The sequence below is a fragment of the Erithacus rubecula genome, assembly GCF_903797595.1.
Source record: "Erithacus rubecula genome assembly, chromosome: 10".
NCBI classification, from domain to species: Eukaryota; Metazoa; Chordata; class Aves; order Passeriformes; family Muscicapidae; genus Erithacus; species Erithacus rubecula.
The window spans coordinates 21,074,287-21,095,504 of NC_136662.1; the positions used below are offsets into that span (position 1 = coordinate 21,074,287).

At 41.5% G+C, this 21,218-nt stretch overlaps 2 protein-coding genes across 4 annotated transcripts in view; one reads left to right on the top strand and one right to left on the bottom strand.

Annotated features, from left to right (window-relative positions):
- Positions 1 to 10,279, bottom strand: part of LOC306806119 (BEN domain-containing protein 5) — a 549,457-nt gene extending 539,178 nt beyond the window's left edge. The window contains exon 1 of the mRNA XM_079314569.1: positions 10,230 to 10,279. Coding sequence (XP_079170695.1) covers positions 10,230 to 10,272 — 43 coding nt within the window. The 5' untranslated portion in view covers positions 10,273 to 10,279. The remainder of the gene's footprint in view (positions 1 to 10,229) is intronic.
- A 264-nt stretch (positions 10,280 to 10,543) lies between these two features.
- Positions 10,544 to 21,218, top strand: part of ELAVL4 (ELAV like RNA binding protein 4) — a 98,595-nt gene continuing 87,920 nt past the window's right edge. For 2 of the 3 annotated variants that reach the window (XM_079314553.1, XM_079314560.1), the window contains exon 1: positions 10,544 to 11,259. In XM_079314553.1, the coding sequence (XP_079170679.1) occupies positions 11,056 to 11,259 (204 nt within the window). In that variant the 5' untranslated portion in view covers positions 10,544 to 11,055. The remainder of the gene's footprint in view (positions 11,260 to 21,218) is intronic. The other variant, XM_079314559.1, reaches the window with a different exon arrangement.

Here is a 21,218-nt window from a genome sequence, read left to right on the forward strand (position 1 = left end):
GATTTCCCAAAGACAAGGGAGGGCATGGGACCTGCAAAAATTACTGAGTCAAGCAGGGAGGCAATTGCAGGGTTTGGAATTGTAGTGTAGGAAATTTCAGGTAAGGGCAAAACCTGAAATTATTCACAAAACTGGAAAAAGAGGGTGGTGGTTGAAGTTACTCCCATCCTAAAATGCTGTAAATATTTCCCATGCTGTTTAACACTGAAAAAAATCAGCTTTTACATAGCTGGGTTTAGGTTATATGTGAGGGAGTATAGAAGAAGTGGAAGGAAAGAGATTCATGGATATATGCTGTGCATGCACCCATATATACTCCTGGATAATACATATATACCCATGTTTCAACAGCTGCCCTGGGTGTGAGGCACTGATTCAACAAAAGCATGTTATCTTCCTTAAATTTGACAGCATAACTGGAAGAAGTCATGACAAAACAAATTTCTAAACAAAAGGTAACTCACATTGAGCCAAGCTAAATGTAACTAAAGCATCTTATATGTAGCAACCGATGCAATGACCCTGACCCAAGATTATAGAGCCTTCAGTGAGTAACAAAATTTAATCTCTCCAAGTTAACAACTTTGTGTGTCTCCTTTCTTGAGGTGGGGACCAACTGATTCTCAGCTGAAACTGAAGAAGACTCTATAGGTAATAAATATTGTTGATATAACAGAGAAGTAGGTTGATTTCAGCTTTTGTAAAAGGCCAAGACTTGATTTCTTGCCCTATTTTTCAGACTACTCAGCTACTATTAGCTGCTCATGCCAAATTCCTGGCGTTTTTCATGTCTTACTATGCCTGCTGATTGAAAAGGAACTTTCCAAATTTATATTTAAAGAGATATCTATGCCATAGTGTGGAAGGTCAAAGGGAGACAGCGTAGCTGTGATGCTGAGCTAGCGAGCTGGACATTATTCCAGGGTTAGCACTGAGGAATACAGCTCTGCTTTCTAATTTGCATAGGGCTTTTATCTCATTCTCAGTTATTCTTCACAAGTGATCAGCCTAGTGAGCCTCAACACAGGTCAGCTGTGGCACTACGCCAAACCCACTATTCACAGCTATTTTAAACTTTTCATACCTAAACTGCAACTATTGTAAATTCTTGCAGATGCACCTGTTCAGATTTCTTACAAATTGTTTATCACTAATCCAAGTGTTCAGGAGACTTCAATTCAATTCCTGACTCAACCACTAATATCATTATGATTGTAACGAATCTTTATCCATGGGAAACTGGGCATTCCATGAGGGCTCCAGGGCAGGTACAAAATCCTGTGGGGAAACACATCAGCAGCTTTGCACAGCACCATCTTTCTCTTCAAGACCTTGTATTTCCCAAGTGACTGGAAGAAAGGTGGTCACTGCAGTGCTTGGGCTCTCATCATGACTGCGGTAACTGAAAACTGGGCAACCTCAGCACATGGACAATTCCCATCCTGGTTATTACATACCATCCATGTGTCCTTCTTGGGATTAAACTGCAATTTTCCTTGGCCCCTGTTTCCTATTCACCTGTGGTTTAGGGATGTAGGGATGTCTTCTGCCAGTTAACTTAAGCCAGCAGTAGTTTTAGCCACAGTTTCTCCACTTTTGAGTTACACTCCTCTTCACTATTGCATATTTAAAATAATTTGGGGATTTTAGTACTACTGCCGTAATAATTTGTTCCTCCAGGTTGCTGAAATCAATTACACTCTTAATTACTGACATGGTTATAATTACTCATTGAAACAATTCCTTTAACTTCTTCGTTTAGAACAGAACTTCCCCCTATTTTCCAAAACAGTCCATTCCAAAAAGTAGCATTTTAATCAATTGAGAATTTCTTTGATCCAAGCATTGCCATTCACATTCCTTTTATTTAAGAACATAATCTAGTATTTTATTTCAAACACTTAGATAACTGCAGTTCTATTTTATTCACAAAGTATCATATAGCAAAAAAAGAATTTCAATATTGTTTCAGAATTCCCATTTTCTAACATAAAAAAATGTCAGCAAAAACAAACGATCTGTTAACTGCCTTGCATCAGCAACATAGCAGGAATAAAACTACAGAGAAGGCTACTAACTAATACAGCATATTCAGCAGTTTCTTTAACTAAGCAAATACTAAGTTGATACAATATTTATGGGAATATGAAATGCATACAAAATATTTCAAATATTCAGAACACAAGCCAACAATTCCACCTTCAAGAAGGCTTACACAGAGAAAGCTCTGAGATCAAATTACTGTTTATTTGTACTGCACAGAAATAAAATAACCAGCAGATATAGTGGTATTGTGCTTGGTTACAAAACATCTGTTACTCTGGAGCACCACAGGCTTTGGATAGTAGAGAGGCAAGTTTATCTCACAATCCTATTTCCCATGGACAGCTCCCATGAAATAATGCTGCTGCTTTTGGATTTGTATAGGTTATTTGAGGAATTTTTCATTAATCAAACACATCATACTACCCCATCTGCATTTTATATGCATGAAAACCTGATAGTCACTTGCCAGGCTTCCCAGAGCTGAAGTTGTCTGTAATGGCAAAGTGACTGTGCTGCTTATTGCAAATGAAAACACATCAGCAGAGCTGCAATGAATCCAAACAGGCTCTCCTGGCAATGGGTTGCTGCTGCTCTGCTCTGGTGATTCACGGGAACTGATGTTCCACTTGCTTTAGCGGAGATTGAAATTCAACACCTTTTTCAAGGTGCTTATGAAACAAAATGTAAAAGGAAAATCTTGCCTGTTTTCACTCAAGATTGTGAGATCCACTGCTAAGTAAGCAGCTCTGTGAATTAGCAGGTAAATGGAATCATTAGAGTTTGCTCATCTAATAATAATAATTTAAGACAACTACTTTTTCATCCATCCCCTTTTCTATGTTTGATTTTTACATACTGAAACTACGAAATCAGCTAGTCTACCATATTGAGAGAACAGGGGTACACATGTATATTAGAAAATATATGTATCAGAACATTTAGTCTCTAGTGTTTATACATTACTTATCCTGAAATAGAACCAATCACAAAAAGCATTAACTATATACAAACACATCAAATTCATTGCCAAACATTTTCAGGATGAGAGCCCTAGATTTAACACTAAAGTCCACATCCTGAGTTTGAGAATCTGCAACAAAATGAAATGGAAGTTATTATTATTTTGGTAGAGCAGTTTCCCAAACCATTTAAATATACAAACAGTAAAATTATTTCAAAAAAAGTATGCAAAAATCTAAATACAGGACTTCTTAAATGGCAGGCTTGGCCTCTGTGGCAAAGTAAAAAAAGAGAGTTGTGAGGACAAAGTGACAAGAAAGCTGGGATATGAGATAATTGATGTGTACCCATAACCAACTTCAATTAACTGTAAATTGGCTTATCTCTATTATAGAATAATGGTAGACACAACTTGAGCCCAGAAGAACTTATTATCTCAGGTACAATGCAATCTAAACATGGCAGTTTTGCATCAAGGCTCAGCATGCCAACTACCTTGGGGGACCTGGTTTCTATAGATTCCAATCATCTGGAAAAGAGCAGCACGATCAATCCTCCAGAAACAAGAGGGATGCAGCCCAATGCACACACCCAGGTGGCAGTGCTGGAGCTGCTCTGCATCCAGCAGCACCACTGTGAGCTGCATCTCAGTAACATCATCAAGAAATGACTGTACAAACTCCCCTCCAGCACCTCCTTTATCCAGGGGTAGCTGCTTTCTGTTACCAAGTTATCAGACACCTTCATTAAAAATCTCAAAAAGGTAACGATGACTATTCAGCCATTTTCCCTGTGCCTTCTGTCCCTAAGCAGGTGTTGTGGAGGAGGAGGGAAATTTCCCAGCGTAGACAAGTTGTCCATCTCTTCTGTGGCAGCTGACAGCTACTGTGTGAGGTGTCCCACCTGGAGGGCGGGCTGCTGCTGCAGATCTGAGTGTCCAGTCCTGCTAGTGGCCCCACGTGGAGATCAAGCTGGTTCCATTGTAACACAAGGAGATGACTTTAAAAACCAATTTTATTGAGCATTAAATCTATATAGCTCCACTTCCAAAACCAGAAAAGCTATGTGGGCCACATAAATGCATTCTGAGGTTAATCTGTTTTTTTGCATGAGACTTTTGCCTACTAAAAGCAGTGGCTGTCACACTAAAGAAACTTGCAGAAACTTCTGTTTTACAAATTTCAGTATAAAACCTATTAAAATTCTCAATATGCCTCATTTTACTTTTTATAAATTCAAAAGCCTCCTCTCACAAGTGCTAGTAATTAATAGGGTGCTTTGAACTTCACCGAAAGAAAAAACGTTGGGAGGCTTGAGGTAAGTAACTTTTCAAAGCTTTGATTATTCGTCAAAGAAAAAAAATGTATGAAATATGGCTAGGAAATGGTAAACCATTCAAAAATGGCTACTGGAACACCCAACACATTCCTGTTTCTTTCTTTTTCTGAAATTATATCTTCAGGCTGTATAAAGCCTTCATTAGTATTTCTCAGGTCTCCTTATATGGCAAATTATGTAACAAAAATATGATCAAAGCTTTAAGTACCAAAAATATATTAGCAGCTCTTCTTCGATGAATTTTTCTAGTGGGAATTTTTTTCCACTGGATAACTGAAAAACGTTGGAAATTACTTGAATAGCAGCCTACTGGCAACAGAGTCTAATGATCACTATAATACCTTTTTGCAGCTTCTAGAGTTAATTTCTGTACAGAACTTCAAGGACTATTTCAACTTATGCAGTTAAACTGAAATAGTTAAGAGTCTTGCAAAGGGCCTCAGATTTATTAAGAGACCTTTCTCTAATGTCCTCTAGACTTCCAACTGCTCTGGCTGAAATGTACCAATGCAATTGGTAAATTCTGGCAAATGTCTTTATTGAACAAAACCCATTTTAGATTTGTTTGCAAATCCATCCTGCAGCATTTTGCAAACAACTGCAAACAGCTCTTTCTGCTGCATGAACATCTGCAAGGCTGGGCCCAGTCCCCACAGTTTTCCACTGATGTTTGAAGCCTCCTCTTACTGATAGGAGGATACAGTGGGCAGATCCCTTTCAGCATCAGGGCTGCGATGTCTGCCCAAACCCTGGAATTCTGCTATGCTTACAGGTTAGTTGTGTATATTACAAAATAAGCTCTGTTGTTCATATACACTTTAAAATTCAGAAATAATTGAGAAGTTGATTCAATTGAGGAAATTAAGTTTATCTGGAGAATCAGAAGTACTGCTGATGCGTGGTGCTATTTTAATGACCAAGATTAAACAATATTGTTAATTAGCTGATCTCTCCTATTTTAAATTTCCTCATGATAAAACCAGTGAATTAGTTATCAAAAAAGTCTTTATTTAAAGACAAATAAATTAAGTTCTTATTTAGTTTGGCTTTTTATTTAATAATTAAGACCACTGAAAAGAAAGCAGTTATGTTCCTGCTACTAGAATGTTGTCATACCCTATGTGATTAAATATTTTTAAAAGAATAACTATTCTTTTTTGAAAGGATAATGAAAAGCTATATTCAAAGCAATCCAGCTCAGCACTATCACATTAAAATCAATTAGAAAACACTGCAGAATTTACACAGCTGTTCAATTGGCCCCTTCAAGTACAAATCTCTGAAATAATGAGCAGAACTCCAAGTGTTTTAGGAACACTAATTCCTACACACACTTTGGGTCGGGCTTGAGCATCCAGCAGAGGTTTGCAGATTACCTCCCTGAAGCCAGGTCACAGCACAGCTGTGAACACTTTGAAAATTCCAACCACTCTTAACATGAAAAGTGACTCAACACCACTCTGCAAGGTACCAACTGTGACATGCAAAACATAAAAAACTCCACATTCAGCTGGGAAACCTGTTTATTCCGATAACTAAGATTTTTTGGTCTAAAGACATTTATTTATATCCTGTCCAAGTACTGTGAGTAAATGCCTTCCTTTCTTTCACTATGATTTCAGTGATGATGACACAATGAAATACCAGAAATACTAATATCCACAAAATGACTAGCAACTGTGGAATAACATATATTAGAACTGTCAATCCAGGCTAATATGCAGTTGCCTCAGATAGAAAACTATTACAGAACTCAGAGATAACCTGCACCCTTTGATCATTCAGGTCTCCAGATGGAAGTCTTCTGAAGGTAATACAGATGCCTTGAACAGAAATGTGGGGAGAAGGAGATAACTAGTGAAATTCTAAATTGGAAAATACATTCATCTGGTTCATGGGTCAAAAAAATTTAGCAAATACAGGCATTCTGTACTTACTATGACCTATTCCTAAACCTTCCTTAGAGAAGCTACAATGTTTCCTTTACTACAGAACTGGAAAAACAGCATTCATATGTTTACTTGAAACAACTAAACTGGTTGTTTTCCCAGGTCTTCCAGAGGTTTATGACAGCAAGGTCAGCTGAGCAGAACAACTGGAAGTCAAACCAAGAAGCTCCTGAGAGTAACTAACTAGAATCAATCACTTTCATCCTCCTGAAGACTCCGTTTGTGAAGATTTACGTTGTTTTTAAGTTGGATTCCCAGCTTGAGACATGAGGGTTTTAGCCTGGAAAACCAAACAGGAGGCACAGAAATTCAGAATTTATTGCAAAAATTGATTTAAATACTTTCAAGAAAGCAGGTAGGACTAAGGAACCAACTACAATGGGAAAATGATTAATATAGAGTAAAGTGAGTTGATTAGCAGCACTCTAACCCAACATCAGAATACAGAAACTATTTTAATGGATTAGAGCAGATGTCTGCCTAGTCCAGTGAGGATAGCAGCAGAATATGAACTCTACACTAGACAGGTGTGAGATGATCTACCTTCCATATTAAGTCTCAATTTTACTTGAAATACACAGGTTGGCTGAAACCACGACATAGAGAACAATGCTGAGCCTAACAGTAGACTAAAAGCTGATTGAAATCCCTCTTCTGAAATGCTATGTGCAAATCTGTGTGTCTCAATCTCCCTTCCCAATTAAAAAAAATAAAGGTTCAAAATTCACAAAAACAAAAACAAAAATCTTTTACAGGGGAAAGGAATGGAGTATGAAAATATTTTTATATAGGGAAAAAGTAAGAATAATTACCAGTACGAGACAGATTGAGATATTTACTTCCCTATAACAGAAAGAGATACTAATAAAACTGAAATGAAAAATTCTTGTGTTATAAAAAGATGTATTTTGCATAAAGTATATTTAATTTACAAAACATTTTGACACAGTGTATTTTCAATTCTAAGAGTTTAGAGGGGTCATAAGCATCCTAGATGTGCATAATTCACAGTCAGATAACTTTTAGCAAGGAACCTAATTTTTATAATCCCTTATCTCTAAGTGCACACAGTATTTTTTCTGACACAGACTCTTGTCAAACCTGGTTCTGAACTAAATCAGTAAAGAATTGTCCATCACAGCAATCTGTGCTGCTATGAAGCATGAATAAGTTACCTTCAATTTCTCTGTAACACAGTTTCCTTATGCAAAAATTGTAAATAACAATCAGTATTGTGAGATGGGAAGATTAGATTATGAGAGTTATTACTTGTGTTTTCTGATTCACTAAAAACATGATGCTACTGTTAAAAAAAATCCAACAAGTATAACATACTTATACTGGCTAAATTGATTTTTATGGTTTGAACAGTGTTCAGTCCTTCTGGTAATGGGTTTATTCTCCTTGCATTTGTGCAAAATGCAGGTTCCAGAGCTACATTCCTGTATGACTGCTCAAGATCCCACACATGATGAAGACACACTAAGCAGTGAGGATGCAGCAGGAGCACTCCCCAGTTATGTGTTCAACAACATTGTCAGTGTCACCCAGCAGTAAAGGGGAGGAAAAAAGAGATTCCTTGAGGGATTTGCCATGGAAAGAACCTGCCTGTCAACTTAGTGTCAGTTGACAGCCAGAAAAAATCAAATCACTTTTTTTTCCCACAGCATAGTTTCCATGACCTTTCTTAAAAGCGGGCAAGCTCACAAGCTTGCTTCCTTTTCTCTGATGGTTTTGGGTCTCTTCCCTATCTTTGTGGCTGTTTGCATTTTTAATTCCTTATCTGGTTTCTCCAAAACAGAAGGACCTGCAAATTAAACTTGAAAAGTGACCAGACAAGCATTGTATAACTCAAGTGGACATATACCAGGACATGGCACAAGCTGAAACACAACATTTACAGGAAAACCATTGATTAGTTAGCTGCAATGGTCAGAAGTGAAAAAAGTTCTGGACAAGGTTAAAATTAAAAAGTAAATACTTTGAAGCTGCAGGTTTAACTAATACAGCAGAGAACACAATGTAAGTTAATCTGGAAATAGTATGAAAGTTACATTCCATGCTGAAGTTACTGACAAGGACACAGACACAGGGGTAGGGAAGCTGACACAGTCCAATGGCCACTGGAGATCAGTTCCCCGATGCACAGCTCAGGCAGGGCTCATCACCTGTGTTAGCAGTGTTGCAGAGTGCAGAGGATGAAAATAATCACCTGCCTCATGGACAAGTTCAACACACAATAAACCGTTTTTCCATGTGTTCATAAATAGTATGGCTGAACACAGGGAGTTCAAGAACCATACAGCAAATGCATTCAGATGTAGACTCTGTGGTATCATTTCCCAGAACACAACAGCATTTGACCATTTGACACACTTATCCCTTTTTTTCACCTTAAATGACCCAAAAATCCAAGATTATTTCTATAGGTAATGCATATTTATTTGGAGCCACTTCTGAGGCTGAAAAGCAGAGGTGCAGCAGCTAACACAGCAGGCTGGGAAAATGAATTCCTGGTTCAGGAACCCAGATAATTTATGTATGGTACTGTGGGAGATTAAATATTCAGGAATACTGTCATCTTTGTTCCATCTTCCAAATGTTAGTATCTGTAATTTTTGTAATGTATTTTGAGGGCTTTTATTTTCACGTGGATTGGAAAAGACCTTAACTGTGTTTTGTTACAACAGGAAAGACCCCTATACCTGGAGGATCTTTATCATTTATGAGACACAAAACTTCAGTTTCACAGACAAACTTATCTCACATACACAGTTAAAGCTATTGTTAATACACCCTGAATAGGAAGAGTAACATTTGGCACCTTCTTTAAAGAAATCCTCAGTAACAGTGTAAGGGATGGGAGCTGTCAGATGTGCTGCTAGCTGTTCCCCTGCAGCCTCCGGGTACTTTACACCTCCCAGACAGGTTAAGCAACACCTGTAGGTCAACCCGCAAGCTACCAGCCTTGTGCTGCAGTTTCAATTCCAGATCTGTGTCTTCACGTATTACTTTTTCATGCTAATTCACGCAGGCGGTCGTTTCTTGTGTAAGGGGAGCTCCGCTGCACCGCAGGTTTGCCCTGCTCTTCGCCACCGCCACCTTTGCCCCTGCGCGGGAGGATGGAGCAGGGTGCAGAGTGCGGGAGGATGGAGCAGGGTGCAGAGTGCGGGAGGATGGAGCAGAGTGCGGGAGGATGGAGCAGGGTGCAGGCTGCGGGAGGATGGAGCAGAGTGCGGGAGGATGGCGCAGGGTGCAGAGTGCGGGAGGATGGAGCAGGCTGCGGGAGGATGGAGCAGGATGCAGAGTGCGGGAGGATGGAGCAGAGTGCGGGAGGATGGAGCAGAGTGCGGGAGGATGGAGCAGAGTGCAGAGTGCGGGAGGATGGAGCAGAGTGCAGAGCGCGGGAGGATGGAGCAGGCTGCGGGAGGATGGAGCAGGCTGCGGGAGGATGGAGCAGGGTGCAGAGTGCGGGAGGATGGAGCAGGGTGCAGGCTGCTCCACCATCAGCCTTCTCCTCTGCCCCGGCGGGGCTCGGCCCCGCAGCGCCGGCCGGCTGAGCCGGCCTCAGGCCCTCACACCTTCCACCCATAGCGGGTCAGTCCCGCTCAGACAGGCCTGGAGCGCGGGGGGCTCTTCCCTCTCTACCTGCCTGAAGGACCTTTCCCAACGATCACCGTGTCCCTGGGAAGACTCTCCTCATCCCCCAAGAGAAGGGGCTTTGCCCTTCGTCACAGCTCCCCGGGCAGGAGCCTCTGCCGCGGTCCCTTCAGCACCTCAGTGCCCTCGGCCAGAGGTGCTCCCTCCCGTCTCCCCTAGGAGAAGGGCTCCGTCTCCGCACTCCGCTGCGAGCCAGGTGCCCTCTATCGCCAGAAGCCCCTGGAGAAGGGGGGCTCCCCCTCTCCCCCCGCCCAGGCGCCTGCGGCTGGCACTGACCCGTCTCTGCCGTCCTGCTCCTCTCCGCCATATTTGTTGTCATCCCGCCACCCCCCCCACGCCGCCCGGCCGTCGCCATGGCAACGCGCGTCACCGCCAGGTGGGAACCCCGAGCTCCCCCGACATGGCGGCGGCGCTGACGGCCCTCCCCGGGGACAGCCGGCCCGGGGAGAGCCTTCCCTGCGAGCGGCTTCCCGGGCTCACCCTGCCCGGAGAGAGCCCTTCCCTGGAGCGCCTGCCCGGGAACGGCCTGCGCGGGAAGCAGCGCCCGCTCCCATCCTCGCGCAGCCCGGCGGCCGCCGCGCTGATGGCGGGCGGGGCGTGAGGGGAGCACCGCCGGCCGCCCGCCCCTCACGCAGCACGGCTCCCTCCCGCCCGGCCGCGCCCGCCCCGCCCCGCCTCCCCCGGCCGCTGTTTACCGGCGCTGCTCGGGCCGTGAAAGGAGGTCTCATTTTCCGCTCCCTGGTGGCTGCCCGCCACCTTGGCAATTGCCGTCACTGCGCCCTGGGGACGGGGCTGTGCCGGTACCGGAGCTCCTCCTGGGGCTCGTGCCTGCCCGTGGGAGTCGGTGTGGGCCTGAGGTGCTCACGGGGCGCTGAGGAGGAGATGCTCATTATCACTGAGTATCAGTTAGGTTAGAAAAGAGATCATCGAGTTCAATCTAAGACCAAACACCACCATGTCAACTTGGTAGACTAGGACGTCACCAAGTGCCACGTCCAGTCTTTCCTTTAACACCTCCAGGGACGGCGACTCCATGGCCTCCCTGTGCGGTCCATTCCCACGTCTAACCACCTTTCTGTGAAGAAATTCTCCCTGTTGTCCGATGTCCTGGTGTTCGGAGGTGCGTGTCCCGCTCCGCGCAGCTCAGGGCAGCGGCGGCCAGTGTGGGCTCAGGGTGCCTGTGGCCCCGGGAAGGGAGCCCATCCCTCCTGCTCCGATCCCAGCCCCACGCACTGAGGTGCAGCACCGGCAGAGATGGGCAATTCATGTGTGCGTGACTGCCCCACCCTGCCCCAAGACTCAGCAGGTGAGTCTGGTCATGTGGCACTTATGTCAACTTTTATTTCCTTTTTTTTTTTATTTTTATTTCTTAAGGCAGCCCAGTGGGGAGCTTCATTATGTGTGTGTGTTGCCCGTCTGTCTCCTTGCCCCAGCCCCAGCAGGTGAGCCTGACCATATGGCAAATGCAGTGCTGGGGACGGGAGGGCTGCTGCGTGCGCGTGTTCGCGGGCCCGCTGGGTGACACTCACCATGTGGCAAACACGGCGATGACGGCTCTGGTGCACAGGGGCTAATTATGTGTGTGCGTCCCGGGGGACCCGGCAGGCTGGGTGTGATCATGCGTGTCTCACTAATGCTGAGGCGCAGGCTCCATTGTGCATCCTCTCCGCGGGCTGCTCCAGCCTCTCGGAAGCGAGGCTGACCGCGGGACGAGCGCAGTGCTCCAAGCACAAGCATCAGACTCATGTTTATGTGCAAACACGGGCAGACGTGGGGCTGAACGCACCCTGAACCAGGGCGCTGTTAAAACTCTGCAACAGGGAGTGCACGAGCAATGCTAAGCAATGGAAACGGGCAGGACTTTGTTTATGGTTATACACACACTCAGGTGTTTGCTTCCTTAAATCTAGTAAATTAATGTAACCACTTCCTAATGACCAGTGACTAGTCAGGGAAACAAACAACCCAAGATGAAAAATTAAAGTATGTAAAATTGTATCTTTCTCCATCTAAATTCTGTTATTGGAACATCACTTTACCTCTTTGTCTCCCTACCTAGTATGTGCCTTTTCTGCTCCACTTCAGCTTCTCTTAACACTCACGTGGATGATACCTACAGGTTCTACACGCCTACATTTTTCTGTGGGGCCAGTTGCTTCCTTTCTCCCTGGGAAAGAGAAAGCCTGCTCTTCTTTGTAGCCTTGTTCATTCTTCTTTCAGTTCATAGTTCTCTGGTTATTTTTGCAGCATTTATTTTTGTGGTTTCACTTCCTTTACTGTTTCCTTTCTTTTCCAGTGGCACTTAGGCCTCTTTCCTTTGTCTATTTTTCTTTGCTCTCAGTATCTTACTTTAGTATTATATAAGCTAATTGAACATTACTTTAGCCAAATTCCTGTTCTGTGATGAAATAAATACCTGTCTGAAGTGGTGTACCAAGGGGGCTTTGTCATGGGGTTGGAAAGATATACCCTTGCACAGAAGAATGTTGGAGGCGCCATCTAGATCCAAGCCCTGCAAAAATATTTTCTAGACTTTCTCCTCTGCAGTCTTAATAAACTATAGGTGGTCACTTGCATACTAAAAAGGTGGATTTGTCTCGCTGCTGACAGTGAGCTACACTAAGAGCACACACCCCCACAGACACATTGTTTCCCTTACAGCCTTGCTCCAGGCCAGCAAATCACCCAGGCCTTCTGCTCTTCCTTATTTATTGCTGGGCAAATGATCTTGGGACTTCCCTCTTCAGAATAGGCCACATATACTCTGATCATTCTCTTCTTTCTTTTATGTTCCCTGATAGCCATGTCCAATCACAACTCTCCTTCAAATAATTTCTCATAGTATTGATCTCTTCATTCCTTTATTTCATGTTTCTTTTTTTTTTTTTTCTCTTTTTAGATCTTAAACAATTCTGTCCAAGTTTGCAGCTCTAGTCTGGTTTCTTACCATGTCCCCACATCCCCTTATTCCCTTTGTTCTACTTGCTATTCCAGCTTTAGTGTCCCCTCATCCATATTTCATTCCTATCTATTAATACCCATGTAGCATTTTTCATCTGTAAATTTCTAAGAATTAAGTGCCTGTGGAGAGACCTTCCATATCTGTTCTTCGGGTGACCTCTTTATTCACATTTCTCTGAGACTTGCTTCTATGGTGACCACAAATACTAATCCAAAGGCCTTTTGCTTCTAATTGCCAGCCGATTAACTCAACTCAAATACCTGCAAGAAGCTCTATTGAAATCAGAGACATTTAGGGGAAAGCACTTTTTTTCAGTCAAATTATCTCTTCTGAGTTAACACACTTGAAAAACCTAGAAATGCCACACTCATTTTTTTAGTCTGAGTTTAATGCTATGTTAGAGTCACCTCACCAAGCTGAAGTGGTGTTAAATATAGATGATATGCAGTCTTTCCAAAAACAGTAAGATAATTTGACAAGAGAGAACTGGAAAGTTCATATAGAAAGTTCTTTTGGAAATAGATAACTGAATGGTGTAACTCAAATCGGGGCTGAAGAATCAGAGAAATGGTTTCAGGAGAAGCAGTTGCTTATTTTTATTTGTGCATTTTTAGAGCACCTGGGAACATGTTGGGGTTTTCATTAGTACAAAGAGGCCTTTGGCCCCAACAATCTGATTTTGTACATTACAGAACACCAATGAAAAACAGAACACTGTTGCAAGCCACTGGCGCCCTGGTTATCCTCACATGTGCAGCTTCAGCCCTATTCCTTGTTCCAGCGTGTCCCCCCGCTCCCTTCTGCATCTTGGCACGCAAAAGCTGCCTCACTTCTGTGGCTCTTTGCAGCTTATTCCCACCCCATCATCTTTTAATAGCCTATGGAGAAACCAACGGCTTCCCCCCACACATTTCATTCAGTAATAACTTCTCTACTTGTTACATTTTCCAACCAGCACCTTCATGCTTTCCCTCGCTGCTGCTTCGCACTCCCACTCACTTAATTTTCCTCCTTCAAATCCCTCCCTAAAAATCTCCTCTGCTGTGATGTCTACTGAAGGAATGATAATGAATCGTCAGCTGTGTGCCAAGCTGAGTGTCTGTCATGGGGACTGGTCTGATGTGTTGGGCAGCCACTGCTTGTGTGGGACTGGCAGTGCCTTGAAGCAGCCCCTCTTCACTCTGCTCTTTACGGGTCCTGGGATGGGCCCTCAAAACTCGTTACATAAGCAAACAAAAATAAATTGAGGCAATCGAAATAGAAATGGAAATGCTGGCCAAAACCAGGAAGATTAGACAATATTTCAGTTATGATTCATCAGCTTAGGTAAATTTACATAAAATTAATGTGACTGACAGCTCCCTTCATTACAAATATTGAGAAGTAAATTATTTTTCTAAATACAGATTTGCGCCATTTCTCCACTTATTTATAATCTATAAGGACTTGAGGAGTGTGCTTTACTTTTTTTATTTGTGCTTGTATTTGAAACATTAGATAGTCCATTGTTTGTTTATCTTTCGTTTGCAGCCTGCAAGGCTGTGGTGATTAAAGAACATAGGAAAGAATGATAACACAAGAGCAAAGACTTGAAAGGAAAAAAGATTCCTGATCACTTTTTTTAACATGAGGATAATTCAAATATGTTGAAGATCGAATTATTTGTGTTATACATTCAATACTTCTGATTCAGCTAGAGGTGGCTGCTGTCAATACATGTCTGTCAAAACCCCAAAGATCTTCCAAGAAAATCAATAAAAATCCAATTTTACAATCCTGATATTTTCAGTGTTTAAAAAATTGGCAAAAAAATGCCGTTTCTTATGCATTACAAAAAAAGCCAGTAAGGTGCATTATTGATTTTTCACAAATCATTTGTAAGTGACTGTTAAGGCTGGATGAAAAGGAGAAGATGGAACATTAGCACTAGTTTTGCATGTGTTTCACACACCACATGCATGGTGCATGTTGTGGTGCTCAACTTGTAGATTTAAGAATCCAGGTGTAACTGTGTAGAAATCACATAATTACTCTTTTTTTTTTTTTTTTTTTTTTGTATCCCTTTCCCCATGTAGAATAAAGTAATGCAAGCTTTCAAGTATATTTCCACTGTGACTGCTCTCAGAGAAAAGGCCATAAAAATGGTTCTGATATGAACAGGGCATGGATGGTGGCTGTGCAAGCAGAGCAGGCACAATCCAAATTTAAAAAGAAGGAAAGAAAGAAAATCAAAAGTCTGGTCAGAGTTTATAGCCAGGTTATTATAGTCTGATGGATTCAGAGAGACAATTAAATCTGATAAAGAAAGAAAAAGCCAAAATGAAAAACCAAATCCCAGACTCAGGTAACAAAATGGAAGTGGATTTTAAACTACACTTACATAGTGGAGGAATCCTAAAATCTTATTATTGTAACCTTGATCCATTCGTTCTCCCAGCATTTATTGCTCTCATTAGTTATGTGATATCTAAAAGCACACTGTAATTTATTTTTTGTGTGTGTGTGTGTTAGGACAGTATCTTTAATGTATTCTGAGCATGCCTAGTATAATTAGAGAGCTTTATACAAAAATAATATTACCTGCTGGGTTTTTTTCTGTATTATTTGTAAGCATAGGAAAAATTAAAATGCAGAAAGTCTGCAAAGGTCAAACTGATTCTCCCCTCATTCTGTGCATGATTTCAGAAATAATCAAAAAGTTATGCTGAGATAACTGATATGAAACCAGTGACACTATCATCACAAAATCTGGATCAATTTGTGCCCATGCAGGCGAAGCATCATCTCATTTCACACCTGAAAATATTTTTTTTAATTCTATGTTTTATAGATATTTTGAACTGTTTGTTCCTAACGCTTTGTTCTCACGGATGTGCATCAATATTGTGTAATTACACAGAGACACTGTCGGCCCAAAGGAGCCCAGGCTGCAAACTAAAACTGCTGTAGGGAAGGTGAACAACTTGTGCCTCAGGGATATGGAATGCTGCCTTGCCTTTCCACTCTTCCACAAGCACTCTGGGCTTGTAAAAGCCAGGGCTCACCAACGTGCAGAGCTCTCTCAGGGGCACATCATTGCTCTTTCAGTGTCCCTCTGAGCCAGGCAGGGCTGACAAGGGTTTGGCTGCCACCGTGCACTTCTGCCCTGTGTTTGACTAGGAAAGGGAAGGAAGGTCAGTGCCAGCCACCTGAGTGCAGAATGGAAAAAGAAATGTTACCCAAGTAAACCTTTGTATTACAAATCTGAGACTTTGAAATTCTTTTCAGGAAATAACCTTAATTTTTAAGTTCCCATCAGAAAGGTATACACACATATGTGATAAAGGCACAGTTTATCTGGGAAAGATTAAGGGCTAAGTCAGTTCTCCTGGCATTTGAGCATGTGGATCAAAATAGTTTAGAATTTCAAACCCAAAGAATAATGCTAAGCTAGAATTCTGCACCAGTCAGAGAAGCAGCCCTAAGAAATCTGCAATGCTGGAACCCTGGAATTCCTGGGAAGCCCACAGTGGGGAAAGCACTTTCAGGGGGTTCTATCTGTGTAGCTGCTAAACATTGTCTGTAGCTTGACAGGTGTTCCCAAAGGGTCTACAGGATCCTGATCCAGTGACAAAGATTACTACACCTATGCTTAAAAATTAAAGTATAGGCTTGTGTGATGTTTTAATATACGTACTAGAAATATTTAATATCTAAGTATTAGTTTTTCATTAACATTTCAATATAATTATGGACATTGTCCAGACTCACTCCCATGTCTATATTTACAGAAACATTTTATACATTGCATTTTAATAATCTATAAACCTTAAAGTTCTCTGCTATGTTTTAATCCTTTTCAGTATCTACTCTGATAAAATTCTTCTAATGTGGCCAATGAACATCTGGAAAAATGAGAGGGGTACAATGAGAATTTAATTTCAGATTAACAATTGTTTGCTGTCTTGAAACTGATTATTTGGCCCTCAACTAAAATTTAATTATTTAGAGAAAAGGAGAATTAGTAATGAATTTAGGAACCATGTTAAATTCCGTACTTATAAAATAAATGCATGATTTCTCAAGGTTCCAGTGGTACAGAAAAAGGAGCAGCAAATCTCTGAGAGACAATCACTATATGTAGCAGCTGGGAGAGAGGAGGTAAACTGAAATGGCAGGAATTTACTTGAGAATGCAATAAGCTTATGTTCACTAACACATGGCAACTAATACACGATAAAATCCCAGTGCAGAAAGGCCATTTTTAGTTTTCACATTTGTTAGCAGATCATGGTAAACAGTTGGCTCACCCTAATATGCACTTGTCTTCCCTAGCATTTTTTTCTCACTCTAAGTGGCAAGGAACTCTCTTTTGCTCCTGTCATATACAAGTCCTACAAGTACTCAGATAGGAGTACTCAGGAGGAGATCTATGCCAATGTCAGTCACGTGGATGAGCAATGATGGGTTTATTCCTTTTAGGAATCCAAGGAATGAACTCAGGGGCTGCAGGCTGATTGCCTTTGGTAGCTAAGTTGGTATAATAGTAGTACTATAAGGAAAGCTCATGCTCATAGCAGCACTGCATCAGCTTAGGAAAGGGATAAGAACACGTTATACCCATTCTCTGTGGAATCAGAGTACAGAGTAAAGCAAAATATGGGACCTAAGGCTAACAACCTTTCCTCAAGAAAACAAAAAATACAGTTGTTCAGTGAATCTAGTCCTAAATGCTACCTGCTACGGCAAAATAATGAGAACTCAAGAGAAAAAGATCATTATGGCCCTAAGGACGATGTCATTTCTGATGATGGTCAGAAGATGATCAGGGATTAGTGCTCCCCACACAAACTCCAGCCTGACCATGGTGAGACAGGCAGAGACCTGGTTTAGTGGTGCTAGAGAAACATTACACCAAGGCCACATTGACAGGAACATTTTAAAATCTCTGTTTTATGTGTTTGGAGACATGAAACGCACAGCATCTTTTCTTTAATCTCTCAATTTTGTCCAAGTAATACAAAATTCTAGATACTCTTGAACACCATGATTACCGAAATTGTTTCCCTTGTTATAATAGCAATGCTGAGAAGTGAATATCCAGTAAGACCTAATCACACCCAATTATCTGTCCCCAACCTTGAACCCAGAGTCTGTAGAAAAAATTCCATTAACTTTTTAAGGTTTGTATCCATAATATTTTCTGCATTCTAAAGCTTCAGTGACCTTTCCAGCCTGAAAACTTTCTGCCATTCACTGCAACCTGACCCTATAGATGATAAAAATCTCTTCAAGTTAAGATTGTAAGGAAATGAATGGGTATACATGTATCTGATCAGAATCTGCAGAAATAATTTAATGTAATTACTAACTAATCCATCTTAAAATCAAGGACAATTTAAAAATTAAGGCATTAATATGAAATTAGAATCACTTGAAGTTTGGATGAAGGAAGCACAGATTAAAAAATGTGGTTACATTACCATGTTTATCTTCTAAATGAAGATATTTGGTGAAGCACAGATGGGCTACTTTATTCTGTAATCCTCTGACCCATAAGGATTGGCACTGAGACAGTGTTCCCACTAATACATCTCTCACTTCATACTTCTTCACGTGGCATTGAAATACTACATTTGGGAACTCATTGACTCACTTAGGAGGGCGGCTGCTGTACCAGAGAAAGGAGGCTGATTTCCTTTTCATATTTTAAGCACACATAAAAGAACCTGGAATAGAAAAGTGCTTAAAATCTTACCTGCCAGAAAGTAGTGCTCCATTATATGGGAGAAGGGAAGCTCAGTACTGGATCTGATTAAGGAGAGGGCACAGCACTGTCCAGGACAGCTAATCTTGACCATTCCTGAAATGAGAGGCAGAGCTGCTCACAGGCCAGGCACAGTATCTGCACCTTAACAATGGCTGTAGAGGAGGGCTTCCAAGCAAATTCCAGCTCTACTTAAAATTCTGTGCTGGAGCCTGCAGGATTGGACACTGCATCAGTGACCCCATCAGCCTCCTGAAGTTACACCATACTGATGGGGTCAGGTGTGACTTAGCAATCACTTAAGGATTCTGCTATAGCACAAGGAACTGATTTGGATTCCCAAGTCCCAGCCTTGCCCATCAGCACCTTCCTTCCATACAGAAAGCAAGAGCTTTTAAGGGGAGCAGCTGCAGCCAGCCAGTGAACCTGAAAGTGACAGAAATGTGGGTAAAGTGTCCCACTGTGGCATGACACTCTGACACAGATCAACACAAGAGGCATGAGTAAAGGAAACATAAGAATAGATGCTATTTAATTAGGACCTCTACAGAAAGGCATCTGTATAATTGGTTAAGGGGAAGTCTTCACTCAGGCAACATTTATTGCGATATAAGCAATGTCCAGTTGTAAACACTAATTAAACAGCAGGCCTAAGGTAACTGAGTTTGGCCTGCCTGCCTAAGATGTAAGGTTTATAATCCATGCTGCTATGGGACAGACAACTGCAAGAACAAATAATTGCATATCCAAAAAGTGAATTATGCCCTTCTTTTTGTAATGAAATGCTCCAGATGTCAGAGAATACTTTAAGTAACATAGCCAGTTTGTGGTAAGAGGTTGAAGCTTGATTGCTGTTTAGTGTTGGTGAGGAAACTGGCAGTGGCAAAACAAGCCTGATGGATATCCCACCCTGCCACCCACCACCACCAAGCTTTAGGGACCCTCATGCCTTTGGTTTCAGCAAGCAAATTCTCTTGATTTTAAGACATCTGGCCTGTAACAGTTCTTCTAGGAACTCATATCATTGACCATGTATTATTTCAAAATGTCCTTTCAAAGCAAGTTCACTCAGAAGTTTTGGTGATAGTTATATATAAAGTTTGAACTAATCCAAATTCCATGCAGGTACACGTCCATGTAGCTATAAATTCATATTGCAAATGCATATTGCAGAACTTCTTCAGACCTTCAGCCTGGCTTTACCTCACCCACCTTACCCACCCCCGGGTTGACTCCAGGTTTATTCACAGTCAAGCCTGGACCTTCTGCAACATCTGCAGCATCCTTTCTCCTTAGCAGCACAATACCTGCCATTGCAATTCCTTCAAAGACAGTCTCCATAACAAAAAAAATTCAGATTTATTAACTTCCCTCTTGCTTATCTTCCTTGTACTGTTGGAATGACCTAATGCTGCAAATGGGAAGGAAAATGAGAGGTTTAGAGGGCAGTCATACAGAACCACAGAACATCTCAAGTTGGAAGGTCCATAAGGATCATGGAGGCCAACTCCCTGCTCCTTGCATGACTCCCAATCCATGTGACTCAGAATGTCATCTGTGAAGAGAGAGACGTGTGCCCTGGAATGCCACTCTAGGCACTAACATAATCTGTGGGATTTAGAAGCATCATTTGTCACGTATGATGAAATAGGGAACCTCCCATGAAGAGCCTGGTCCAAACCAGTGACACCCGCAGGAGCTTTATGTCTTTTATGTGAACACCATTAAGGCTTTTTTAAAATAGTTATCATGACATAGTATAGGCTACAGTGCATTTGCTGAACTTTCAAACTGTGGCTCCCCAACAATGTGAATTCTGTGGGGCTGCAGGCTGAGCGGTGACAGACAAATGCACTGACATCTTAAGTTAGTTTATAGCCTTTTAAAGAGCACATAATTTACTCACAAACTAAACACCTGCAGCAAGTGAAAACCTAACATTAAAAACTGGTAATTTTTTTTAAGTTCATAGCCTCTAGAAATATATTAAAATGAGCAGTAGGTATAAAACTATACTCAAAACCTTAAATGTTTTCACAAGAATTTTTACTTTTAATAATTTAATTTATTGCATTTTAGGTTTGAAAGTAGCAAGGACAATTTCAAACAAAAACTTCAAAACCAAGATATAACCAAAGACTTTTTCAGGATGAAAGAACACATGTAAGGAGGATCAAGACCCTACAGTGAGATCAGCTATTAGCTAATTAAATATGTGACTAAAATTCATCATTTTAAATAGCACCGTATTGATGGTGAGCAATCTGGTAAGCAAACAAATGGTAGTGGATTTTTTTTTCATCTCTTCAGAGAGAAACATTTATCTTAATAAGATTCACTGTGCCATAATACACGTGGAATAAGTCAATGTCTACTAATTAAAGGACATTGTCAATCTGATTTTCTAAGCAGCTAATTAAAATATGTAGCATATAACAACAGCCTTTCTTGCAAAATATGCTCTGTTTAAAATACATATCCTTGGAAAAGTTACTTGTTTTTCTATTCCCTTGTCTTTGCCTTTTAAAATGGTTTTTCAAGAAAGGAGGATCTGCTG